Here is a 25,522-nt window from a genome sequence, read left to right on the forward strand (position 1 = left end):
TTTAGGTCTCTGTTGTATGTCTAAGCTCTACTAGATAAAAGTTGCTTGTCCTCATCTGTTTCAATGTGATGATCAGCATTTTAAATTTGAAAAGCTGTCACCGTTAAGCCTCTTATTTCATTGCTCATGTTTGGTGCTGTGTCACGTTTCTTTTATCTCAAGAAAAGTATGTTTATAGATGAGAATACAAAGAAAGCACTTTTTAAACTAACACTGTAAGGCTGCTAGCGCTGTGACATGCAGCCCTGGCTTCCTCCTCTTCCCGCTGGGGATGGGTGCTGCAAGTCGCGGTTCCCGGGTGCTCGCTCCAAGCAGGCTGCCCAAAAGCCTACAATTTCTGCATTGCAGGCCTGTGTGCACCTGCAACTAAAGCTTTTTGCTTGTGTTCATGCAAAGCAGTTTGGGATGTTCAAAGGGTACCTGCTAAATTTTCAGAATGCAGCCCATTTAGGAGCATGGTGGGTGGGCGGGAGGGTATAAACAGTAATTATGGCTCTAATGCATTTGTGATGATTCAGATGAAGTCAAGCGCTGTGCTAGCTCCTTTCCCCTAAGTGTTGACCACTAGATTTCTATTGGGATGAAAGATTCTTGAAGAATGACTAATTTTTCCATTTTACTTTCAACTAGCTGCCGCAGCCTCCAGAAACGGAAAGCCCTGTAGAGGTGTGTCACCCACCTATATTTGTACAACAGGCAAATATTGGTGTTTTGAAGTAGTCCTGGTGGAGTCTGTTGTCGATTAAAAAAACCCTGTGAAATGTGTGTTCCTCCAGTGTTAGTGAAAATAATTGGATTTGTTGAGGTGGTTTAATCCAATACAGCATTAGCATGATAGTCTGAAAATATAAAAAGACCACATGTAAACCAGTCCTGAGTCTTCGTTACTTTCAGCCATTTCCCTTATGCTTTTAAGGGAGAAAAGTGTCCTTTCAACTCCCCCCTCATTAGCAAAAGGAGACTTTGTTTCTCTGGCTCCTAATACAGAATTTGGTTTTCCCGTTGTCTTGCATATTTAAAAACTTTGCTAAGGAAAGGGAGGTGTCACTAGTGGAAGCTTTATAATCCCAGAGCAGCTGGGTGTCCCATTTAAAGTGCCACAGTGAAACAGCTAATGGTCGCTGTGCATCTTCAAGGTTACTAGTGCTGTAGTGAATTGGCTATGTAGGCACGTTTCCTTTATGAGACACCCCAGCATCAATTGCGTAAGACAGATTATTTGCCAAAATGCAGACGTAAGAATTGATTAAGTTTCAAATTCTTTAGAAGTTAACGGGACATCCAAAGATGGCATTGGTACATTGTACTCTATCAGTGCAAATCTTAGTGAAACAACATGGAAGGCTAAATCTAGGATAGTGTTGATTCCCTGAGCTGTATACAAATGAAGATTATAAATATGTTGTGAAGTCGTGAAGAAAAAATACATGTTTGTGGTGGTTTAGACCTTTGTATTTGTAATTTTTGTGGAATAGTGTTTAAATGTAAACTGAAACTCTGAGTGGTCATAGAATGACTTTGAGATGCTTGGGAGATGGCTCCTGGTTGAAGATGGGTCCCTGTGTAGAACAGCTGTTCCTGCAAGTTTTCCAGAATGCTTTAAAGCAGCAAAACCTCGATGTACTTCAGGTTTACAGGGCAAAGTTTCACTCTTGAAAACTAATGTCTGAAATAAGAGATATTTGACTGAAACATCCATGTGCCAAGGGACTTTCTTCAGTGAAACCCCACTGAAATCCATGGCACTGAAATGAAAATCCTGCAGGTTTTGCAGAGCCCCTCCAGAGTCTCAAAGGAGCTTCACTGACCATGGTCAGATACATTGAAGTACATACACTTCCTCCAGAAGTGTGCCTATCATGCGATGGGTGTTTGTATGTGTGTATCTGTGTCTGTGTATGCATGGGAATGCATGGTTTGAGTTCTTAAACTTGTGCATTACTGGTAACTGTAAAACTAGACTTCATGTTTACTTTAAATCTATGAGAATTGGCATACATGCATGCCGTGCTGGTCTGCTGGAGGGTGGCAGAGCAGGCTGGTTAAGTGCTGCTAGAGCTAACTGAGGGCAGATGTTCTGTTTTGGTAGCTTGTCGGTCAATCTCCCTCATCTGCCCCTTGCTTTCAGCTGTGACTTCCCTTAATATTTTCCATGAGTGCAAAGATGTTAGTGTCTCTCTAGTGTTGTTCTGCTTTACAATGAAATTTCTGCATGCACAGCAGGAGCTTGATCAAAGTCTACCACAGAGGCAACTGGAGGATCATAGAAGGGTATGTACAGCAGTGAAACATATTCAGAACTAATTCTCTACCTTTTCCTTTTAAGCAGTGAAGTATAAGTCATGTAAGAAACTCCTGTGGTTAACTGCTTGCTATCAGTGTCTTGTAAAGTCTGAAATGATCAGCCACACTTACAAAACGGGGTGCTGGAGCGCCTTCTCTTGTGTTAAATGGAAGGGGCAAGTGCTTGGGTGCTCTGATTTAAACCTCGTATCCTGGTCCAGTCTGTTCACACTGTCAAAACACTCCCCTGTGGTGACGATCACATAATTATGAATAGTTTAATCAGTGCTCATGGAGTTTGCTGGCTTTGGCCACATCTCCCCCATCACAAATAGCCAAGCTGCAAAATCAGCATCCTTAATACAGTACTTGATTTCTTCTGCTCTTGGAGCTTGTAACAGCACAGCAGCAACTTATAACTGCCTGACTCTTAAATATTATTAAAGATGCTCTGTTTTAAACATTATAACAGGTCTTTTATATCATTTACCCTGTGCATTGCATCTACTTTGCTGACACATGTACAGTAATGTTTGTATGCTACTGACTGAGTTTACCTTGACGGGGAATGCAGATGAAACTGAATGCTGTTGGGGTTGGGGTTTTTTTTAGGTAGCATATTTGATTTTTCTTATTGCTGCCAAACATCTGATATTTGTTTGCATACTGTATGCATCAAAGTGGTGTACAACAGTAACATGATGGTTAAAGAACTGTTCTGGAGCCAAGCATCGCAGCTGAATTAATTATAACATTTCTTAAATACCACTTATTTTTTCTCCTGTCTACTTTGATCACGTACTCGTATACTTGTTAGCTGACACAGTGGGTTTGAATCATTTTTATGGAAACAGTTTTTCTTCCCAGTTAGAATGCAAAATGCTAGGGGACGTGGATTGCCAAGCCTCCAAAGCCATGGGTCAGCACACTTTCAGACTTGAAACAGCAAATGTTTGATATGTGTTCCCTGACTTGTGTTTTCTGGTTCCTGGATTTGGATACGCTATTCCTGTAGACAACAGAGGTGCTGCAGGTCTGTCCTCAGAGCAGCAGGTCCAAGTGAGGTCTCTCCACTCACCCTGACAATATTTGGACTGTGGAATAGAAGTTGCCTTAAGCTCCACAGTGGGCCAGAAGGAAAGTCCAGGAGCTGTAGTTAGCCTCCTGAATTCAGGAAGAGGAGGAGTTGACTGAACAGCAGTTCTTGTGGTTGGATGTGTGTTGTTACCTTTGTAGCGAGTGGTAAAAACCATTTTTCAAATGCCTGTTGATATGACCACTGCCAGTTAGCTTAACAAAAGAGGAAGGAGATCATCCGAGAACTCCATTGTAACTTGATTTGTGGTATAAGGCTTATATGGCTATCAAGTTGCCTTTCTAATCAGTACACATGTCAAAGAAATATGTAGTTACGGGGTTTTTTTTGTCTGTCTTGGCCTTGTTCTGTCATGTAGCCTTCCTTACCTGCCAGACTGAGAGCAGAAAGGTGGCTGAAGCACTGCATCATGTACTAAACACTCTCATGTTGCTGTCAGTCAGGGTGGCTCCTCTGGCATAAGAATTTGTTTGAGCTTTTGAATTGAGTCTCTTGCCTCTCCTACATGTTCACTATTTGTCCCAAGCGGTGATAGGAAGCGTATGTCCTTTGGAAAAGTGCTCATCTTCTACTGTTGCTTCCCAAGTAACTTGCCTTTTTTTCTTCTTTTGGGGAAGACTTTTGGAAGCAGCTGGTTGGAAAGCTCTCTTCATGTCTATTTTACATCTTGTCTCCCTGCTGGTTCCCCCATCCCCATCTGATCCATAAAATGCCACTTCTGTGCTGCAGCTTTCACACTAATAATCTATAGGAACAACTTTTAGTCTCCCAAATGGTAATGGCAAGAAGCAGATGGTGGGAGAGCCTTGACATTAGCACCAGCCTTGCGAGGGGGGCAGTGATTCCCAGCCAGCTGCAGGCAGCTGTTGGGCTTCTCTGTGTGGAGGTGATGTCTGAAATTTGGTGAAGAACTGTTAATTTCCAGACAGATTTGTCTTTCCAGTGCTTTGGGGTATAAGGATTTCTCTAAGGTCCCTTTTCTGGGTGCCAGCTTTTATCAAAAGCAGCATGGCTGTGGCAGTGCTGGAGTTTTGTATGAGCCAATTAAAGCATATTTACATTGTTCCAGTTATTTATTTGTGTTTTAAAGGCCTCTTGTGAAGGTTTAAAAAAGCTTCACTTACATCACAGCTAATATACGAAACCTCAGAGTTACTGACATTTTGAATATATAGTCAGACAACTGATTTTATTTGAAATACCACTGAAAATCAGCGTCAAGCACTTTATGAATGAATATCAAGATATTTTGGTTCATCCTGACATTTTTAATATGAAATTATTCTTGGCTAGACTGATTCTGGGTTTTATTATTACTTTTTTTAAATCCCCCAGGAAACCCCATTCTTCCCCTCTCTCAAATACAGTCTCGGGGTGTTACTGCTGTAAGCACAGCACGCTGCCATTAGCAGAGCAGTAGCTCCCAGTTGAAATAATCACCAGTTTTCCTTTTTGCCCAAAGACCTTGTGAAAATGTGCTACCCCAGCCGTGGTGTTTGTGTGCGTGCCCATTGCTGGCAGTACTGGTGGCTCGTGTACGGCTCAGAATTACTGGGAATTCCCATAAATCTTACGTGAGAGCAGAGCAGGGTCCACAGGTTAACGTTCAACCTGGGAGGTGTTTTGATCTCCTCTGCCCTCCGCTCATGGCAGCGGCGCGTGCTCTGCAGGGACATGCCGGGTGCTCCCTGGAGCACGGGGATGGGATGTCAGGGTTATCCAAGGACCGGTGCCCTGCAGTGTCCAGGGGCTCATGTGCTCGGATGCTGACTGCCAGCGTGACAGGGCGGCTGCCAGCAGGGACACAGGGAACAAAGAGCTGGGATTGCAGCGGGGATCACTTGCGTTTCCGCTTGGCAGCTGACAGCATTAGATTGCATCAGTTGCTGATGGAGGGGAGAAGAGCACGTCCCTGTAACGTTGGTGAAATGGCAAAATAGGATAGGTTTGAAAAGATGGGGTTGCTCGTTCACAGAACCATTTCTAATATTCTCTCTCTGTAATCCCCCTCTTCATTTTGTGTTGGTACTGTACAAATGCAACTTTTTTCCATTTAAGGCTGAGACAATAGATCTTAATTCAAAAAACTCTTTGAGACTAAAATCTGTTTAGAAAGCTTTACACAAAACCAGAATTGTAGCTGTTTCTGGTGCTGGGAACCCATAATCTTATTTGAGCCCCATGAGACCCCACTCAGGGTCCCAGCCTGCCTGAACACATCAGGAGATGCTTAGTGGATTCTTCCTAATCTCCCCAGGGTTTTGGTTCCCCCTCCCTCACTACGAGTAGGCTAATTACCAGCAGTCCCCTTGCTACTGAATGTTAGTAGTTTGTTTATTCATTAAGCTCGCATCCTGATTTCATTATCCTCTTTGAATCAAGGGTGAGGCACTCAGGCAAGTTTTGGTCAACCGTTACTATGGCAATGTGAGACCGGCGGGACGGCGCGAGAGCCTCACCACCTTCGGCAATGGCCCCTTGTCTGCCGGAGGCGCCAGCAAAGCCGGGGCAGGAGGTAGGATGTGCTCCTGCTCAGCAGCCGTTTGTGTGATCTGCCCTGCTGCGTGTCTGTGTCTGCCTCACAAATTGGTATCTATGGGTGAAATAGGGGGTTCCCCCCCTTCTGTTCTGTGGAATCCAAAAAAAGAAGAAACTATCCGCATGGATGGGAAAAGGCCCTGCTTGCATGTCACTCCTGGCTTTAGAAACTCCAACTCTATGTGAGGGATTCCACTTCAGGCTGAGCGGAGCATTGCACTCCTGTCTCTGATCATGTCAGTCTGTCTTTTCCTCATGCAGAGGAGAGCAGTGTTCTTCCTCCTGACTGCATTTGAGAAAGTGCTTTAAAATTAAGCAGACAGAGCTTTTTATGCTTTCCAGAGACTGTCTTAGGTTGGCTTGAATGTTGTGACTTTGCTTTGAGTGAATGTACTTAGAAAACCGATCAATTTAATGTTTGCAATAACATTTGAGAAATGTGCTCATGGATGTCAGGTTCTCAACCATATCTGAAACATCTGAAATGCTTTTTTGTTGATTTTGGAGGGATCGCAGCAATGGATGAGCAAAAATGTAGTTTGAAGTCACTTATAAAGTGCAGTTTATTTAATCTGAGACCATTGCTAAAAAAGTCAGTAGTGTCGTAGTATTCCATTTCCTAGAGCATTGGCTTTGCTGTTCTCTGGAATTTGTCTTGCCTTTTCTCCATTCCCTCACTTGTCCTGCAGAGCCTCCCTCTCTCTCTCTTTATACCCATGGACCTATGCTGTTTCCAGAATCTTCTTCCAATGCACCAGCCCCTCTCTCCATCTTGTGCTGCTGAGGAGAGGAGCAGTGGCAGTAGCCATTGCCCATTGCCAGCCCAGGTTGTCCTCCTTTAGGACACCAACCCCACATACACTCGCATGTCTTAAAGCAGTGTTAAGTGCCCATCTTACAATATGCCTGAGATGTGCTTTAAGTTACAAACTCTTCCTTGCAGAAATGCAAGGAGCTGAGTTCATCACTGTTAATAAATGCATGTGCATCCTTCTGGATAGGTTAATAATTTAAACCAGAAGAGAGGTGCCACCACCATAGGCTGGCCAGGTTTGAATCTCAACCTGTTCCTCATGATCACCCTTACAGGAGGAAGCTCTGGATCAAGTTCAGTGAGCCGAGGTGAGATGAGTTTGGCAGATGTCCAGTGTCATCTGGATAAAGAAGGTGCATCCAACCTGGTCATAGATCTCATCATGAATGCCACCAGTGACAGAGTCTTCCATGAAAGTATCCTGCTAGCCATTGCCCTTCTGGAAGGTGGGAACACTACAATACAGGTAGGGAAATAGAAAACTTCAAGCTTATAACTAAAACATGTTGGGTAGGGAAGTGACTTTTATGAAATCCAGGAAACTTGAGGAGGTTGAGGAGATGGGAGGGGAAATGACTACATGATCTTTGACCTATAATTAAGGGAAACATTAATGTCTACCATGCAAAAGTTAACTTATTAAATGTTTGCATGGGCATCAGGTAATTGAGGTATTTCCCAGGACAGTGTAGAGGAATGTGCAAGACAACAGCTTTATTGCATAAGTTTGTGACTACTTTTATGAGTAAGTTTAAGCAGTTGCAACATACTCAGTGACTTTTACAACCAGCAGTTGGTTTTCAGACTGGAATTTAACACAACAGTCTATGGTGAACTCCAGACCACTGCTAATGCTTGCTGTCCTTCATTTCTGTGTTTTAAATAAGAGTTTGATTTCCCTAAATGAAAGTTGTGCCTGGTATGTAATGAGTATACAGCAACTGAATTGTACGATGTTCTTCCAAAGAAAGTAAAACCTTACTACACCAAAACATGCTTACAGAGATTATTGAACATATAATATCTTACTCTTTTGACTTTGCACTTGTTCTATTTGCAGTCTGTTTCGGTCTTAGCTGATGGGCTTTATGCAGAGCTATTCCAGAGTGTGTTACCCCTTCCTATCCCAGTGCCATGCATTTCACATGTCTGAACCAAACCATCAGTGATTTGTTTCAGAAGGTCAATTTTGCAGATTGTTCCTTTCACTTGAAGTCATACATCCAAATGTTTGATAGCCATACAGATTTAGGCTTATAATTTGATGTTATTTGTGCTGCATCCTAATTAGGAACATTTATTTATGCACTTTTATATAAAATACTAACATTTTCAGAACAGGTTGGGCAAACAGAACTAAAAAAAAAAACTTATCCCTGTTCCCAGTGTGATATAACCACTCCACAATCCTTTATTTCTGCCCTGAAAACCAAGCTATGGAAGGACACAGTCTGTCTCTGGTGTCTTAGCAGTAGCAAAGAGCCGCTGTGCTTATGACATTGTTCTTAACTAGACCTCCATGGCAACTTCAGGGAGAAATATTTGACCAGACTGAGGGTAGTGCTCCACATTGTGCTTAATCTCATCTCATTGTGGGCCATTGCCAAAATGGACTGTCCTGTTCTGGTTGTCTGTGCTTATCCCCTCTTCGTACGGCTTACGCAGCTGTGGCTGCGTAAGTGGCTGATCTGGCGGAAAACCAGCCTGTCAGTGAATACAGATTCAACACCATAGCCCAGGTCTGGCTCAAAACTGATCAGAGATGTGCAAGGCAACAGCTATATCCTCTGGGCAGCAGTACATGGTGAGATGTGATTGAGTGAACTTGGGTTGGATCCTGACTAGTTATAATTGATCACTACAGTTAAAACGTGTGCTACATCTCTACAGCAGCACCTCTCATGTTCATGCAAACTTCCCTTGAGAGGAGAGGGAATGTTCTGGGGCTCCTTCTCACTGTCTCTGTACCCTTTTTTCCCCTGTGTTTATGCTCTGGAGTGAAGCTTCTTTGCAAAAGACAAAAGTGGGAACTGAACATTTAAAATCCTGTGTCACCTTAAACTGCGGTGACAGGATTAATGTTCCTTGGGGAGACACACTCCTTTTGAATTTCCTGCTCTTCTCCAATGTAAAGGAAGCTGAGCTTTTATCTTCCTGGCTCTCAGGGAGCCTCAGGTAACCCCATGCTGCCACGCTGGAAAGAAAAACAAATTCTGCACCAGTCTCATGTGGAGAGATCCTTCGCTTGTGCTGGGCCCTCGAACTGATGGACCCAGTAAAGTAACTTCCCACTGTGTGTGAATCAGTGTTGAAAGCAGATTCCTTAGCTCATCTGGTGAAAACAAATAGGAAAAATCTGCAATCCATCTCCTAAGACAACTTTTTAACCAAAAAGGGAGATTCTTAATTTGCATTTGCTGTCTAACTGGGAGCTGTGAGTCTGTACAGTAACTGTGTGGTTAGGAATGAGCTGCTGGCATAGGATGCTTATAACAAATGGTGTAACAGTGTCACATCCGCGCCTTATAGTACTGCCAGTTTCTGTTGCACTCTTGCCTTTATAGACATTACTTCAGCAAGCCAGAATAACTATTTTCTGTCCTTTCCCACTTGGGAATAAGTGCTTGGTGGTTGTCTTTACCTTTAGAAGATGTACTGGGCAGGAGACAGTTGGTGCACGTGCATGTACGTGCTCTAGTGCAGCAGCGAAGGGCTGGGAGGGGGCTCTGGTGTAGGCTGCTTGTAAGTGCAGAGTGTTTTAGGAGCCAAATGACTTGTGATGCCTACAGCTAATGCTGTAAGCTCTGAGGTCTTAGACACACCCAGGAGCTCTTACGCATGCAAAGCACAGATGAGATTTTATTGGAAATATCCTGTGGAACAGCTGTAATGTGGATACTCTGTGCTATAGCAATCAAGTGGTCTGACAGAAAAAAGAAGGTTTATCAGTGCACAGAGATGTTCCCTGGCTTGCCTCTGTATTGGTTAATCTCCTGGTGCTCGGAGGTGAGTTTGCTGATGCCTTGCATTACTTGCACTGGTTTTAGCACAGTCAGGGCCCATGGGGACTGCTACAGTGTCAGTCAAGAACAGCACACACTCAGCGCTCTGATCTTTCAGTAGTATCTTAGTCATAAAAGCCAAGTAAGCAAACTTTAATGGAAAAAAACACCAACCGCAAAGCTTAACTTCTGGGAGAACAGCTGGCTTGGTGCTGGTGAATCAAAGCGAAGGTGGAGGCTTGCTCTTTAGTAAAATCACGAGTTCAGGTCTGTATCACCCAGAGTAATTGCTGAATGATGTCCAAGTTAAACCGGTGCCCTGAGACAGTAAACTGATGTGACAAAGCTTTTTTCTCTTCACGTAGGAAGAACAGCTTATCTGCTCACCCAGAAAATGCAGAAGGCTGGGTGCAGCCCAGCTGTTCGGGGGCACTGCTGGTACAAGAGAGCTGTGTGGGGTGCTCGCTAGTCTGCACAGCTTCACATCCCGTGGGTTTTGTAAAGCTGTCTTTTACTACAGCACAGTAAAGATTTATTGAGTGCAGCAATGTGATGGTCTCCTACTTTGTAAGATTTCATTTTTAGAAAACACACTGCAAAATTTGTCTGCTTATGGGAACTAGATGCACTTGCAAAAATGAACCCAGTACTTTCTGCAGTCTTTTATCCTGATCTTTCTCTAATGTTCTTCTGGTAAATTTTGCAGATCGGGTAGGTAGGGCTTCGCAACCTCTGCAACCTGCAGAGTGGATTTTCTGAAGTTCTACAGCACTTTCCAGTAACTGCCAGTGGAAGAATCATCTTGAGTTTCTGGACTAATAACTGTTCATTTTGCATCAGATACATTTGTCATTGCGAAAGTCAACCTAGCCAACTCAGCCAGCTTTGCCTCTGAGGTCTAACAGTTTATCTTCCTTTAACAATATTTTTTGTTATTATTAGCAGCTCTTGATTTATAGTATTCTGAACAAGCTCATTCTGTGCTCAGCCTGAGTAATTTTTACTGAGCTTAAATTGTTTCTGTCTACAGGCCTTTGACAATAGGAAACTGGTGGGATAGGGACAGGTTATGTGAAAAGGCTTTTTGGCAGCAAAGCCCAAAGTGTGTCACCCCTGCATGGCATTTTCTTAACTCCAGGTTTTCACACGGGAAACGCATTCGGCCTGAAGTTAAGCAAAAGGTTTGTACTGACACACAGGAGCTTGCACATGATGATTGTAATATGGTTAATAATGGGAGTTCCCAGGTAACTCCCATGAGCTTCAGTGGGAGAACAGATCGCGGTGATGTTGGGAAGGGATAACTGGAATAGCTGTTATTGTTTCATTAGGTACATGCAGGGCCAATATTAAGGCTAGGCAAAGTAGGTGGTTGCCAACTCTAGCAGAAGAGCAAATCGAGAAATGTTCTGTATTATAATTGGCAGGAGTGATTTTTATTGCATTGTTAAGAAAATTAATGTGGGGGAGAAGCAGGGCAAGAAAAAATACTCCCGGTTTACCTTAGGAAAGAGGCTAAGCTGGTAGTGCATGGCACATTGAATCCCACACTGCTTTGTGTTTTGCTATAGGGGTGAATGTGGATGTGATAAATTAACTGTTCTGGGAGGAGGACAGCGGTCTTTGCCCCATTAAAGCTCTCTGGATGGAAACTTCTCTGCATTATTTTTAGGTTTTGGAATTCACTTAGAAATGCTGTCAGGTTCTTTGGTAATAGAGACGGTGATGAAAGTGTCCAGTGAGCTTGTTGCTCCCGCTCAGCAGGAGCCCTGGTCTTTGGTGGGAAGCTTGCCCGCATTTGTAAAGAGACAGAAGTGGAGGTGGAACTGCAGGGTCAAAACCGGACAACAAATTAACTTGACAAATGCTGCAGCTCACTGAAATGAAAATTACATGAACTCCTTTATTAATTTATATAACCCTCAGCATGCACTTCGGGAGCGCTGGCATCAGCGGATCCGCATGGAGCAGCCCTCGGGGGATGCCCCGCCGGCCCCATACTCACCTCCAAAACAGCAAGAGGCGAGCACGCACTGCTTCCGGGGTGCTGCTGGCCGTGCGTGGCACCCATCCCTTCAGGGTGATGGCTTGGGTGCTCCTCTCCAGAGCTTACATGGCAGGTGCTGTTGCATGTAGGCACGCTGCATGTGGAGATACAGCTCCCCAGAAGAGATGGAAGCTGCAACATGGCGAGTTTTCCTCCATTACAGCAACCCTAGCAAATGAATGACAGTGGAGGAAATTGCTGAGGACTTGTCCTGTAACACTCGTGTCTCATCTGCCAAATCAAAATTACATGCACCGTTACTCTGCTTCACCTCTGTGGAGTTTTGGGTTTCCTTGGTCGGTGGAAGTTGATGGCAAGAACAGTCCCTTACATAACTGGCTCTCTATGGAGACTTCGGTCTGCTCGCTTAATTAGGGATCTTCTCAAAAGTTAGATTGCGTGACAAATTACCCACACGCACATGTTGGTATTTTCAGCAAGGGAAGGTAAAATGAGGTTGATGACATTAGTTTAGCTTCAGGCATTTTTTAAGTGCTACCCCAAAGTGACATGATGCAGAGCTACCACTTGGAAGTGTGGTAGCTCTGCGTCACACTTTCTTGCTTCTTTCCCCCTTCGTCCACAGTTTTTCCCAAGGCGGGCTGCAAACACAGAGGATGAGGTGATGGTAGTCAGCACCCAAGGAAAAGGTGATCATTTTTCAGGGAATAAGTGGGATTTGTGCCTAGCTTTAAAGCATCTAAGCAGAGTTGCTGCTCCTGCCCAGAGGATGATGGTGGGATCTGCTCTACAGCCCTCCTTCTTCCAGCAGCTGAGTATGTGATAAGGACCAGGGGCCACCTTAAGATAGCATCAAGAAGTTTGTGATGGTGGATCACAGAGTTGTGCCTCCATCACAGCATGGCAAGAGTAAATCAGTGTTGTGCTGAGCCAAGGTTTGGAGCTCACCAAATGCATGTGAGGCTCCTTTGAGATGTGACTGTACAAAAAGCTGCATAGCTTCAAGTTGCTTTAACTTGCAGAGCTGTTCAGTTCAGCCTGCAAAGAGGAGGCATGCATTTTGTGTGCTCTCCTTTGACTGCTCGTCAGGGTTAGGGGCTGTGGCTGCATGGTACTGTGCTGCCCCTTGCAGAAGTGCCACGGTGGGCTCTGAACAAGCGAGACACCAGAAATCACAGCAGCCAGTTCTTCATTAGTCTGATTTAATAGGAAATAATGGTTCAGGTAAAATGTTGGACTAATAAAACTATCCTATATCTAACTCTGTCTTACACTACACAAGAACTTAGTTGACATTTCTCCTTGTGCATTGCCACCAGTAACAGTCCAACATGTTGAATTGCTCTCCTTTGCTGAACTCTGTGCTTCAGACTGTCCAGTGATGATTGATAGCTACTAAATAATTGCGAAATTGATGCACAGAGGGACTTTAATCCAGAGCTGTCCAATTCTTGCATGTCCTTCTGGCACACAGGAAGGGCACAGAGCCAGATGAACTCAGGTGCTACCTGGCCAGCGGGAAGATGGGGCTCGCTTCTGCCGCTGTCTGCCGCAGCCCTTGGGTTTGAGGGAGCAGTAACCTTCAGGCAGATCTGTGTACTGCGACAAAAATGGAAGGATAAGTGATGCTAGAAAGATCAACAAGCTGGAACCAGCCAGTCAACCCACTTTATATTTTTCCCTTTCTCTGTTGCTTAAATGTGTCCTGTCCTATTGGGTTGCCAAAACACTTACTTTATTTTCCTCCATGACTGCAATTGCCCTTCAGGATTGGAAGAAAATTTTTAAGAGTGTTGCAAAAGTACTGGTGATAAACGTAATTTAGTGACAGAGCACTTCAGTGCTCTAGGCTTTGTGGCTGGGACTTCTGAAAACAGGTTTACTACTTACGGAATTTGCAATGGTCACAGATAAATGAGGGCGTACAAAATCGTACGTGATGGTAAATGCTTCAGAGGCAACAATATCTTTGGATCGCTGAACTTTTGGAAATAGCACTTGAGAACTCTTGGTTGTTGATTTAAAAAAAAATACCTTAAAATTTCCACTGTTTGTTTTTAACAGGCAGAATTCTTTGCTATAGGATGTTCTCTCTTCTTTACATTGTTTTAATAATGCCGGTTTAGGAAACTAATGCAAAACTGGCAAGCTATCAGCATGTAGTAAGTAATCACCTGTGTCTTTCACCATTTGAATGAGTTTTTCTCAAGTTAAAAGTCACCTTTTATTTTCTTTTTTATTTTCTGAGTATGTTACTTCAGAACATGACATTTTAAAAAAAAGTAAATGTTGGTATGGCCCTACATCAACTGTTGCGTTCAGCTGTGGGCAGAGATCTTGCCTTTCTGTGCAAGAGAGCCCTCTCCAGATGAAGTACACTGCAAATCCAGGCCCTCCCTCACAGCACAGTTACTTTCAAAACAAGGCACAGAACCTGCACTAGTGAGTAAGTCAGCGCTGAGGAGATCTACGTCCTGATGCTGTTGATCCGTAGCGTGTGAGGAGACTCAGGATGCTGAGCCCATCGGAGCACACTGTCTCTTTACTGTGTTTTTTAATGTAGTTAGCACAATGAGGTCTCAGTCTCTCTTAGCCCTTAGATACCACTGTGTTACAAACAAACAAGCCCTGCTAATAATGCATGGAGAGACAGAGCCAGAAGCTGTGAGGAGTTATTCCTGCAGAGAGGATTTTGTTGTTTTTGAGGGCAGTAAGATGCATAGGTGAGATTGAGAACAGGGTGGATGAGGTGAGATGGTAATGATAACATAGTCTTGAGTACTTCAGCTGCAGCTGGTACTACTTCGTGAAGAGTATTTGGGCCATCAGTATTCGTGTATCATAGCATCTTTCAGCCTTTTTGCCTAAAGGAAGGTTTTAGGCTAAGATTTTGAGGCAATTAATGTAGTTGAAAGAAAGAAAAAGGAGAGGTGCCAGATCGGCGTTCACCTGTGTTACTTGTCCTCCAGTCTCAGGAGCTGTGTATCTTTCCTGGTTGTTGGGTACCACAGACCTCTCCTGTGCCAATCCTCTTGCTGTGATCCTGGTGGTGGAAGGAGCAGGGATGTAAATTGCTAATGCTCCCTATTCCTCCCCGTGGGATGCAGGTCCAAGATAAACTCTGAGGATGCTCCCTGGCAGGACTGGCTCCTCCAGGAGCAGGCAGAGGCAAGCTGCTCAGAAAACCAAGGTCATGCTGCCTTTTTTATTATTATTTTATTTTTTTTTTGGTGAGCACAGGAATCAACAAAGCGATGTTATATAACTTCTATTTATATCCCACTTGCTCACTAGCTGCAGGCATACAAGAGTGGCTGAGAAGGGAATTTAATGAGCTCTCAGGGCTTGCTCACCTTCCAGAGCGGGTAGGAGCCAGCTTGTTTTTGAAGTGCGTCAGCAAATGAAACTGGTGGTGGGTGGGTGGTTTGGGTAGGTGGACTGACTTGTTGCTATGGTTTTCTTTAATTCCTCTGTCTCTCAAGAAGATCTTACACTTCTTCCCCCCCCTCCCTTCTTTCCTTTTGGGGAGTCTGCAGACTTCCTTGTTTCTCACACCTACACAGCGCTCGCTGGTTTGGTAAGGAAGTGGGATTCATGCTCCTGCCATGCAAGAGCCTTGCACAGATTAACTGAGTGACCCAGCGGGTGCGTGCTCCCACATGTATGCCGGAGGAACTCAAATAAGGCTCGGTGCTGAAAGCAGGTCAGGCCCCCGAGTCTCCCACGCCGTGGAAGCCATCTGCTCTGTCTGCGGGGGGATTTAAACCCTGAACCCCACAGTCCTGTTTCTACCTGTCGTTCCCCCACTGCGCCTTCACCTTCTGGTGGTCACCCAGTGCCGCTTCCCTGTCCCGTGGGTCTGGAAGGGCACCAGGGGACCATATCTCTCTTCTTACTTTCCTTTTTGTGAAATGCCTTCAAATTGCATCAAGGTTTTAGGTGTTGCAGTAGGAGAACATGTAGGCTAAACATGCTCTTCCCGAAATGAGTGGTGTAATTCTGTGGCTGCTTCTACTTAAACCTGGTTGGGAAAGACAAGTGATTCCATGGAGCAGTCTGTGAATGCTTGTACCCCTCCAGAAACATCCTCTGTAAGGTGGGATGGAATCTCCAGCGAAGAGCAGAGCCTTGCAGCATGGTGTGTGGATGCCCGTGGCAGAGACAGTGTTTGTCTGATTTGTGAAAAACAGAGCTGGGAAGTCCCCCTTCTGCTTTCAGGACAAAGTTTATTTTACAGTTTGCAAAAGAAACAGGCAATTGAGGTGTTCTGGCAGATTTTCCTTATGGGTTTATTTCAAACTGTGAAGTATGTTCAGCATAAAATACTTCAGCTGCCGTTTCCTTAAGCTATGCAAGACTAATGATATCTATCACTCACGCCCCAGAGTGATGGATCTTTAGGGAGCCAGGACATATGAAAGATTTCAAGAAAAGAGAGGAATCAGCAATATTTAAAAGAAATAAATGAGGGGGAGAGAAAGCGAAGTTAGGTTTGAATTCTCTGCAGCTCAAGCCCTTGCAATATGTTTAGGCAGAACGTAAAGGGTTGGCATTTGTACTCAATTCGGTGCTTGTGTTAGCAGTGTTGTTCCCCTCAAAATGTGGCTGCTTTGAAGTAGTCCAGCTATAAGAAACCGTATGGGGGTGGCAGGCTCTTTCCGCAAGCATGAAGTAGCACAGAAGTTTTGCATTAGTTCCTGCTGGCAGCCTGTCCGGATAACCCAAGCGAGTTAACATCCCCATAATAATTTCTGTCTAGTGCTGGAATAAAATGTCCTGAGCTGAAGCCAGAGAGCTGATCTTTCTCCTGTATCTGGAGGGACTTTCCTCTTTGAAATATCCCTGGCAAAGTCAAGTTCATGGGGTATTTTCTGTTTGCTGGCGTTAGAGAAATGGGGAGGGAGATGACAGCAGTTTGCTTTAATTTGTGAGGTATTTGCTGGAGCTTTGCTTTCCCTTATTTATTGGTAATCAAATATTTGCTTTCCTGGGGAATTCTCTGGGATCTGGTGGGATGTCTGGCAGGGCTCAGTGGCTGTGGTCTGTTGAAACAGCTCTGTGAATTGCAGAGGGTGTGGTCCAGCCAATGCTCTGTCCTCTGCAGCATGACGGCAATCTCTGTTTGGGTTCTGCAGCCAAATGCTTGCCTAAAATCAGGCCACCCTTCTTGCAGGAGGAAGCACGCATCTCAGCAGATGCATCTTAAACCCAGGGCTTGCTAAGAGGTTGTAGCTGTATTTCTCAAGACGAGATCACTCAGCACATACAGTCCAGCCTCTAATTACTGAGTCTGGGGTGGAAAGTGAAGCTTTTTGATGCAAAACAAATGAATGGTTGTTACTTTTCTTGGTTGGCAAAACAGTTGTGACTTCAGGGCAGATGCAGCTAACAGGTAACAGCATAGGGGAAGCTGTTCCCAGTAAAGGTGACAGCACACACAGGCAAAACTGGATAAGCTTTTCAAAGGCAAGAGCTAGAAATAAGCTGCTTTCAGCTGGTTCCTCTCTCCCCCACTCTCTGCATCCCCATTTAACAATCCTACACTGGGTGTAGACTCACTCACTGTTAAATTTATTGTAGGGTAGTTAAATGTATAGTGGATTATTCAGCCTGGGGAAAGAGAAGGCTCGAGAGACACCTTAAACCAGTCTTCCGGTACCTAAAGGGGGCTGATGAAATATGGAGAGGGACTTTTTACAAAGTCATGTAATGATAAAACAAGGGGGATGGCTTTAAACTGACAGAGAAGATTAGGAAAAAGTTCTTTCCCGTGAGGGTGCTGAGGCGCTGGCACAGGATGCAGACAGAAGCTGTGGCTGCTCCATCCCTTGCAGTGTTCAAGGCCAGGTTGGACACAGGGGCTTTGTGCGACCTGGTCTAGTGGAAGCTGTCCCTGCCCGGGGCAGGGGGTGGGACTGGGTGGGGCTTTCAACACAAGCCATTCTATGATTAGTTAGTTGAGTGTACACCCTGTACACCTTACATGGAGGTATTGGTCTCCTGTGTTTATGGCTTTACTCTCCAAAGGGCAGATGACAGCTCTGCTGGTTAAAAGGAAAAAAAAGTTTGCTACTGATTTCCTGGTACGTAAGACATGGTAAGGAGCATTTGTCCAATGTGTGGGGCTCTCCTACCTGCATAATGTCACTGCCCTGAATTGCTGCGTAGTTAGCTGACCTTCTCTTCCACTCATCACTGGAAATGTATATTACATATGTCAAAGGTCTCGGAAGGCAAGGCAGGAAGGGAGAAGAGATGAAGTGGAAATGCTAGGAAATGTGCCTGTGCTTTGCTGACTTTTTATTTACTTATTTATTTAAAATGAGATTCTACCATCTGCATTGTTCATGCTCTGCAATGTTTAAGAATGTGCCAAAAAATAACAACCGCAGAAAATGATAGGAATTTGAATAAAAAAACAGCAAGCAAAAATAGTATTTTCAGAATAGCAAACAAGGTAGGTACACATTTAACAGCGTGTGTAAATAATTGGGAGGGGGGAGGATACCAAGTTCCTGGAGATAACTACAGAAGAGATATTTAAAAAAACAGTAAATCAGAGACTGGAAGTTAGTGACATAATAAGGAGCTTAATCACATTTCTGACAGTTATTAACCACTGGAACAGACTCCAGACAGGCCTAGTTTATCATCTCTGATGCCTTCTGAAGAAAAATTGGGAGGCTTTTCTGAAGAAGGTACATTAATTAAACACAGCTTTGGGCTCAGTTAATGAGTGAGAGCGAAGGGCCGATGGTGCTTGAGGGTAGGGCAGGCTGTAGCTGATCAATGCATTGCAATTTAAATTTGGTCTTCGGTTTATTTTCTAGTGAAATTAGTCACTTGGTTTGCAGCTTCTCTTCTGCAACATGTTTTGCATGGACCAGGGAAATGAAGTCATAGATGGTATGGTAGTGGTTATTGCTTACCACTCTCCTTTGGCTCAGAGGCAGTGTGATGGAGGGGCAAAGGTATAAAGGGGATATTTTGCCGTGCATGAGGTTTCTGATTGGATTTCTTTAGGAGCAGACTTGGGTGATGAAGAGGAGAAGGAGGAGGAAGTTATTCCACATGTTTCCTGGTACCCGGTGTTATTAGTTGTTTTACTCTGTGGTATTTTAATGACCTACTTTTGGTGTCAGCAGAAGGGAATCAGTGTGGCTAGCTTTGCAGATGTGCTGGGTTGTTCTTCTTCCATCCCCTCAAAACAAATGCAGGTTCACCATAACGCTTGCTGTGTCATATGCCTGTAGAAGAAGCAGCGTAGTGCTGCTTGCCTAGAGCTTCATACCTGTATGGAAACAGTGCACCACAAAAATACATATATATTCTCCAGCCACTACAAGACTTTGAACTTGCAAACCTGATGCAAGAAGATTTTCCCCTTGTGTCTCTTAACAAAGCTCTTTCCATTGCCCCATGTTAGTTTTGAATGAGTTTGCGTAGGTGGTGGTTGGTCTGTCTTTAAAATGGTTGAGAACTCAGCGTGGTGTCCTGCACGTGGTGAGCGTGGCTGTCACGTTAGGAGCCTGTGCATGTCACATGTGGATGTTTTTGAGTTTCTTTCATTCTGTGGCTGTGTAATTAATTGTGATCACGTTATCTCTGATGTTCTCGCATCAGAGGAGTCTTGGTTCATTTAATCAGCTGACTGCTGCGCTCTGGAGATACATTGCATTTCACTGAGGTGCATGTAGTTGTAAAGCTGTTTGCTGAACCTGGCACGCATAAAGCAAACTTCATGATCTTCTCTGTGTCATGTGATGTCTATTGTTTGATGGCAACAACTCTTTAACAGTCATTAACGAAACACAGTTGAAATAAAATTCAGTTTCATGCTGCATGATTTTAGCGTTCTGTAAGAGCAGGCAACTGGTCCACCAGCATCTCGAGGATGAGATGAAGCTCGTATCTTCACTTTTCTTTTGGGTAGCATTTCCTCTGGTACCTCACCATTCCCTGCCTTACAGTGGGTTTCCAGGAGATCTCAAGTCTCAGCTTGCTGCTGGCTGAATTGGCAGGGTCTGTCTGGGAGATGAGGAGCCAGCCTGGGCTTCTCTGCCTGTTGCCCACTGAGGGCAGTGCTCAGTCTTGCTGCAGGGCACTTGGCTTTTGGGTTTGTTAAGGGCCCCTCAAAGGGACGGCTGATGTCAAATGCTGCAGTGTCAGTGGCGTGTTAAAAGAACTGTTCTTCAAAACCATGCCCGAGTGTACAGGTTTGCTGTTCTCCTTGTCCCAGGGTGCTCTCCTGGCGTGCTTCCTCTTTCAGCAGTCTTGCTTGTTCGATGCTTATGTGCAAGCCAGGATCCTGGCATGCAGTACTCTAAAATGGCCATGATTTCCATTCTTAAAAGGGAGATTATTTTGGGGTTTTTTTTTTGTTTTTTTTTTTTTTGCTTTAAGGCTATATCTGTAAATAAATTTTAGGACTTCTGTCATAATTATCACCACCAATTACCTGCTCGAGTGCAGCATGCAAGATTACACCTCTTAAAATACAGCATCTTTGATAGCTGGCATGTGGTAGATTCGTATGTGTGAAGGTGTTAGGCATCCTGACCTCAACTGAAACAATCATTTTGTGACAACCATTGAATGCATGCACAGCACGTACAAGAAAGCTTTACTGGAAATGTTCGTTTCATTTGGGTTTTTTCTCTGAAGTGCAGTGGAAAGTCAGTTAAGAAGCTTGAAAAGGCAAAAATCAAGCCTGTCAGCACCTAACAATTACTCACATACAAGGTGTTTCTTCAATGTGGTTCATCTAAAAAAAAAAAAAAAAAAAAGACTTTTCCTTCACCACTGCTTCATTACAGGGAAACTTCTCCTGTGCAGGCTCTTGAGATGTGCAGCCGGGTGGCAACCATCGCTCGCCTCATGAACAAACCATGGTGTTGTTTCAGAAAACAGTTACCCTTTCTAGAACTGATGGTTTATGCTGGTCTATCTGTAAAATATTATTGGTATCCTCATTTCATAGTACTGGTAGAGTAAAATTTTCAAGATGCAACTTAGGTGCATTCCTTCAGCTGTACTTGTAGCTACCAAGTAACAGACCGTGCTGCAACGGGTTGGCTGTCCAGATAACCCAGGCATGGGTTTGGTTATTGGTCAGCAGCTCAGGGAAACCATGTTTCCCTGAGGTCTGGTCAGGCCAAAGAACCCATTTAAAATTTAAAAGTAAATATCTGGATAAGCAAACTGGCATTCAGACAAAGGATGTTTTTGTTTGGGTATAACTTAAAGGAAAGCATTAACATTCTTCATGTAAAGCATTGGATTAGAGATTAATTCTGCAAATACTACTAAATGAATTGGGTACCCAAATCATCTTGTGTCATGTCACAAGGCCCAGCAGTGTTTCTGGAGCAGTGACTTCAGAAGAAGGCACCTCTTCCAGTGCTCTGGTGTGTCTGTTTTGCTGGACTGTATAAGTGGATGTCAGGAGGAGGTACCAGCGTGGCTGGCTTTGCAGAGGTGTGATGTCCATGCTGGGTCCTTCTCCTTTCTATGTTCTCTGTTAATCAGTGGAAATAAGAAGGAACTCTTAAGAGTTTACCTGAGATGCTCTGTGCAGGTAGAAGGTATTGCAGTGGTGGGGGGGATATCTCATGTGGATATTGACCAACTTATTTAAATAGTAGTACTCCTCTGCTATCTGTAATCAAAGATGCAACTTTATTAGTGTTTCAAAGTCATTCAGTGCTGTTCTGACTGCAGCTGCTTGGGAGTGATCAAAGGCAGGCGCACCAGAAACAGCCTTGTGCACTCCACTTCGCAGGAAAGCAGGCAGGATATATCGCTATTCCCATTTTAATTTGTTTTTTTCAATAAATCAGGCTTCATTCCTATTCATCATGTAAAGCTGTTGGATCGTGAGCCGCTGCAGAATGCTAACTAATTTCATAATACTCTGCATAAGGTGACCCACTTACAAGTTCATCCTTCAGTCGTGTTTAAGCTCTGGTCCTGATTTATGTAACAGCATATTGGTTTCATCAGGAATCGTCTGATCACTCACTGTGTTGGCTGCTTTTTGACCTGTACATGATTTGTATTCTACTCAATTTTAGGAAGAACTTTCTGTCTCTGTGCACATATGGGCAGAATAACACTACTAAACTTTCTCATAAGTGGTCAGTGCTTTGAGCTTTTCTGTCACTTAAAGATATATTAGAATAGGAATTAAAAGGAGCTTTAAGATGTCTGCTGCAGACAGGGCACTGGAAACTTAGCACGAAATGTCCCTCACTGCATTGCCCTGTTTGTGCGTTTTTGGACTGTGATTAACATTGACTATGGCATGTTATGAGTCATAGTCCTTTTGATTTGAGGGCAGGAAGGCAGGACAGTTCTTTTTCCTCTCTATATTGTTCGCACACTTTTCTGAACTGAGAATCAAATTGTAGATCATTCCATTGTCCTTACCTTCATTCATTGTTACTTACCTTAATTACATTGTTGAGAGAGCGCTGCCTAAATGTATTAGGGCTGGTGTGACTTATTGCACCCGCTTCTCCTTAAAAATATATTTCCAAGTTGATAGTAAGGGAGTTAACATAGCCGAGACACTTGGGCTTCCTTAACAATAAAATACAAGTTTCCATTGCTCTAGGTTTCAGTTTACTGAAAACTAATTAACCTCCCAGTCCCTCAGGCTGTCACATAGTGCAGAAAGGTGAAATATTCTGTATTCCAACCTGCGTATGAAGATACAGAACCCTTTTCATTTTTGTTCTTGTAGCATTCATTCTTCTGCCGACTGACGGAAGATAAGAAATCTGAAAAGTTCTTTAAGGTGTTTTATGATCGCATGAAAGTGGCACAGCAAGAAATCAAGGCTACTGTCACAGTCAACACTAGTGACTTAGGAAATAAAAAGAAAGATGAAGACTCAGACAGAGATGTACCGAACAGGAAAAGAGGTAATCCCTGCTTGTTCGTTTCTGAAGTGATGAGGGAGTAAAATGCTGTGTTTTGAACTCACTTCAATTGATGCAATAATGCTCTGATCTCTGATCCCACAGAACAAAGTTCAGATATCAGTGGTGCCCTGGCTCAGGATTTCAAGAGCTTCATCCCCTCTTCATCCATTTGTGAGATTGTGCTATTGAAATGATGAAAAGTATTTCTGAGATGAGACTCTGCCGCCTTGTCTATCGTGACAAGCTGCTCAAATCTGATCCATAGTAATGACCCTGGACTGTGGGTTGTGGTCAGTGCCTTCTCTAACAATAAGTGGAGAAATCCTATTTTTCTTTCATAGCAGGTCCTTTTATTGTAGCTCCTGATAGTTCTAGATGTGTGTGCCCTAACCAATTAATACCAGAATTTATAACTTTAATGTGGTTCGCATAAAAGGTTCAGAATGTGACATGATACCCTTCTAAACACAAGACCCTCACATCACACTAAACATACTTACAAAAAGAACTGGTGATGAATAGCTGGCCTGCGTGTGGAACTAGTGGGAAATGTGTGAATAGGTTTTTCTGGTCTCCGTTATTCATTTTGCCTAAGGAAGAGCTGTTCTTGTGTGTTTTAGTGAGAGAACCGATGAGCCAAATTACCGAGGAAGTCCGGGATCAGTTACTGGAGGCCTCTGCAGCTACAAAAAAGGCTTACAACACTTACCGGAGGGAGGCTGATCCTGATGACCATTATTCAGCAGAAGCACAGTCAGCGGCAGACAAGAGCAAAGATGACCTGGAGATGAGTGCTGTGATCTCAATAATGCAACCCATCCTTCGGTTCTTGCAGCTGCTCTGTGAAAACCACAATCGGGATTTGCAGGTACAGCTTGGCTTCTTGAGCAGGCATGCTCATGTCGCTTCACTGCAGTCACTGCGGTCCCATCGGTCTCACTAATCCCGTGCCTTTTTAAACTGATACATGACCAACTATTTTCTTTAGCCAAAAAAAAAGTATTTTACCTTGCTGGACAAATACAGGGAAGCCCTGGTATCCAGTGTTCAGTGATATTTCAGTATATTAAAAGGTGGTGGGATGAGTTGACATGGCTTTTAAAAGTATATACTCAAAGCAAGCAAGTGTTCTGCTGTCAAGTTACTGATCTACTTGTGAGAGAGGAAGAAAGAAAAATAAGTCATAAAGAAAAATAAAGAGAGCATTGGGACTTTGGTTCCAGCAGCCCTCAACCATATGCTTACTTCCCAGTGAGCAGCTTCTCCTGGGTTTTCATGGATCTGTTCATGTGCACAGAGTTGAACACGTGGTGATTGTGTCAGAAAAACTTCAGCTGGAGTTGGATCTGGTGAGCGAGAGGAAGGGCAACAAGAAGGGTTTCTAGGTTGTACCCACAGCAGAAGGAGACTAAGTAGAGCATGGGTCTGCTGCTGAATGCAGCAGGGGCCCTGATGATAAAGGACACAGAGAAGGCCAAGGTGCTCAATGCCATCTTTACCTTGCTCTCTGCTCACTAAGATCAGCCCTCACAAACTGTAGATGGGTAAGGGTCTGGAGTATGTGATGGGCAAGGAGGGGCAGAGAGAGCTGGGAGACGACAGGGTGGAGAGGAGAAAGCTTGGAATATCTCACCATGTGTACAAATACCTGATGGGAGGATGCAATGCGAGGAGGACGAAGTCAGGCTCTGCTCAGTGGTGCCTCATGACAGGGCAAGTGGGGTTGGAGTTCCCAAAGGTCCCTTCCGACCTCAGCAGTCCTGAGATACTCTGGGATGTGTTTGTATAATTTTAAATAGCGAGCGCAGATCTCGTATGTTGGTAATCTTATCTAGCGTGTGCCTCCGCAGGAGATAAGATTTTTGCTTACAAATGGTCTGCAATTAACATGATTTTTGTTCAGTGTAGCCACTGCTGCTGGATTAGAATTGGAGGCAAGCGAGGAGCTAGTGAGATGCAGTACAATGTGCTAAATGCCATCATAAAGGAGGGATAATTGCCTTGATTGCATATTGTTATCCGGCACGCCAGAAGTGTAGGACCCTGCATGAGTGCTTTTCAGACCTGCCAAATCACTTCCGCTGAACTCGAATGCCCTGCTGCTGGCAATATGTGAAATCAAATCTGTATGGTAATGTTCCTGTGCTGGGAACGTGTACTTCTCTTAGCATTTCATAGGTGCCGAGGTTACGTACATCAGGGTTTCTCCTAATTTTTTCAAAAAACTATTTGATCTTTGTTTTGTCAAATGATTTTCGTGCCGTTAGCGATGTTGGAGACAAGCAGGATGCAGTTTTATGTGGCAGTAGTCCAAACCGCACGCACATGATCCTTTGCTGCTGCTGTCTTTGGCTAGGCACTGAAAGCTATAGGAGCAAAATTGAATTCAAGCCAGTGCAGGAACTGGCCTGAGCTGTTCTCCGTCCTAAATAATTAGATTCCCAAACAGCAGATAGTTGCATTCAGCTCTAGGAGAAAAGGTGTAGGGGTTTTTTTTGGTTTACAGCTGAAGGGGAGGCAGGAGGGTCTGAGGCTTCAAAATCTGCGTCTGCGGCTAGTATGTTATAACTAAACTCCTTAATATTGCCAATAGACTCGCTGCTTAAAGGAGTAAGACCTATTCTGAAAGCTGTCTTCCAAGATTACGTAAGTTAGATTTGAGTTAGAAGCGAATAGGAGTCACCTGCCCAGTGCAGTTGTAGGTTTATCAAACCAAGTGTTTTACAAGCTGTTAGCAGTTAGAGTAGTCTGATGATGTGCAAACCCAAGAAAATGCAAGTCACGGCTGTAAGAGCCAGTATGTGTTTTGGATGAGGAGGAAGGAAGGAAGGAAGGGAGGGAGGGAGGAAGTAAGGA

General features: G+C 44.0%; 1 protein-coding gene across 3 annotated transcripts in view; it reads left to right on the plus strand.

Annotated features, from left to right (window-relative positions):
* ITPR1 (inositol 1,4,5-trisphosphate receptor, type 1) overlaps window positions 1–25,522 on the plus strand; it is a 162,941-nt gene that overhangs the window by 93,401 nt on the left and 44,018 nt on the right. For 2 of the 3 annotated variants that reach the window (XM_010016353.1, XM_010016354.1), the window contains 4 exons: window positions 5,762–5,894; window positions 7,007–7,197; window positions 22,486–22,666; window positions 23,287–23,534. In XM_010016353.1, the coding sequence (XP_010014655.1) occupies window positions 5,762–5,894; window positions 7,007–7,197; window positions 22,486–22,666; window positions 23,287–23,534 (753 nt within the window). Of the gene's footprint in view, window positions 1–630; window positions 667–2,223; window positions 2,272–5,761; window positions 5,895–7,006; window positions 7,198–22,485; window positions 22,667–23,286; window positions 23,535–25,522 lie in introns of all 3 variants that reach the window. The other variant, XM_010016352.1, reaches the window with a different exon arrangement.

The sequence above is a fragment of the Nestor notabilis genome, unplaced genomic scaffold, assembly GCF_000696875.1.
Source record: "Nestor notabilis isolate BGI_N333 unplaced genomic scaffold, ASM69687v1 scaffold9436, whole genome shotgun sequence".
Taxonomy (NCBI): Eukaryota; Metazoa; Chordata; class Aves; order Psittaciformes; family Psittacidae; genus Nestor; species Nestor notabilis.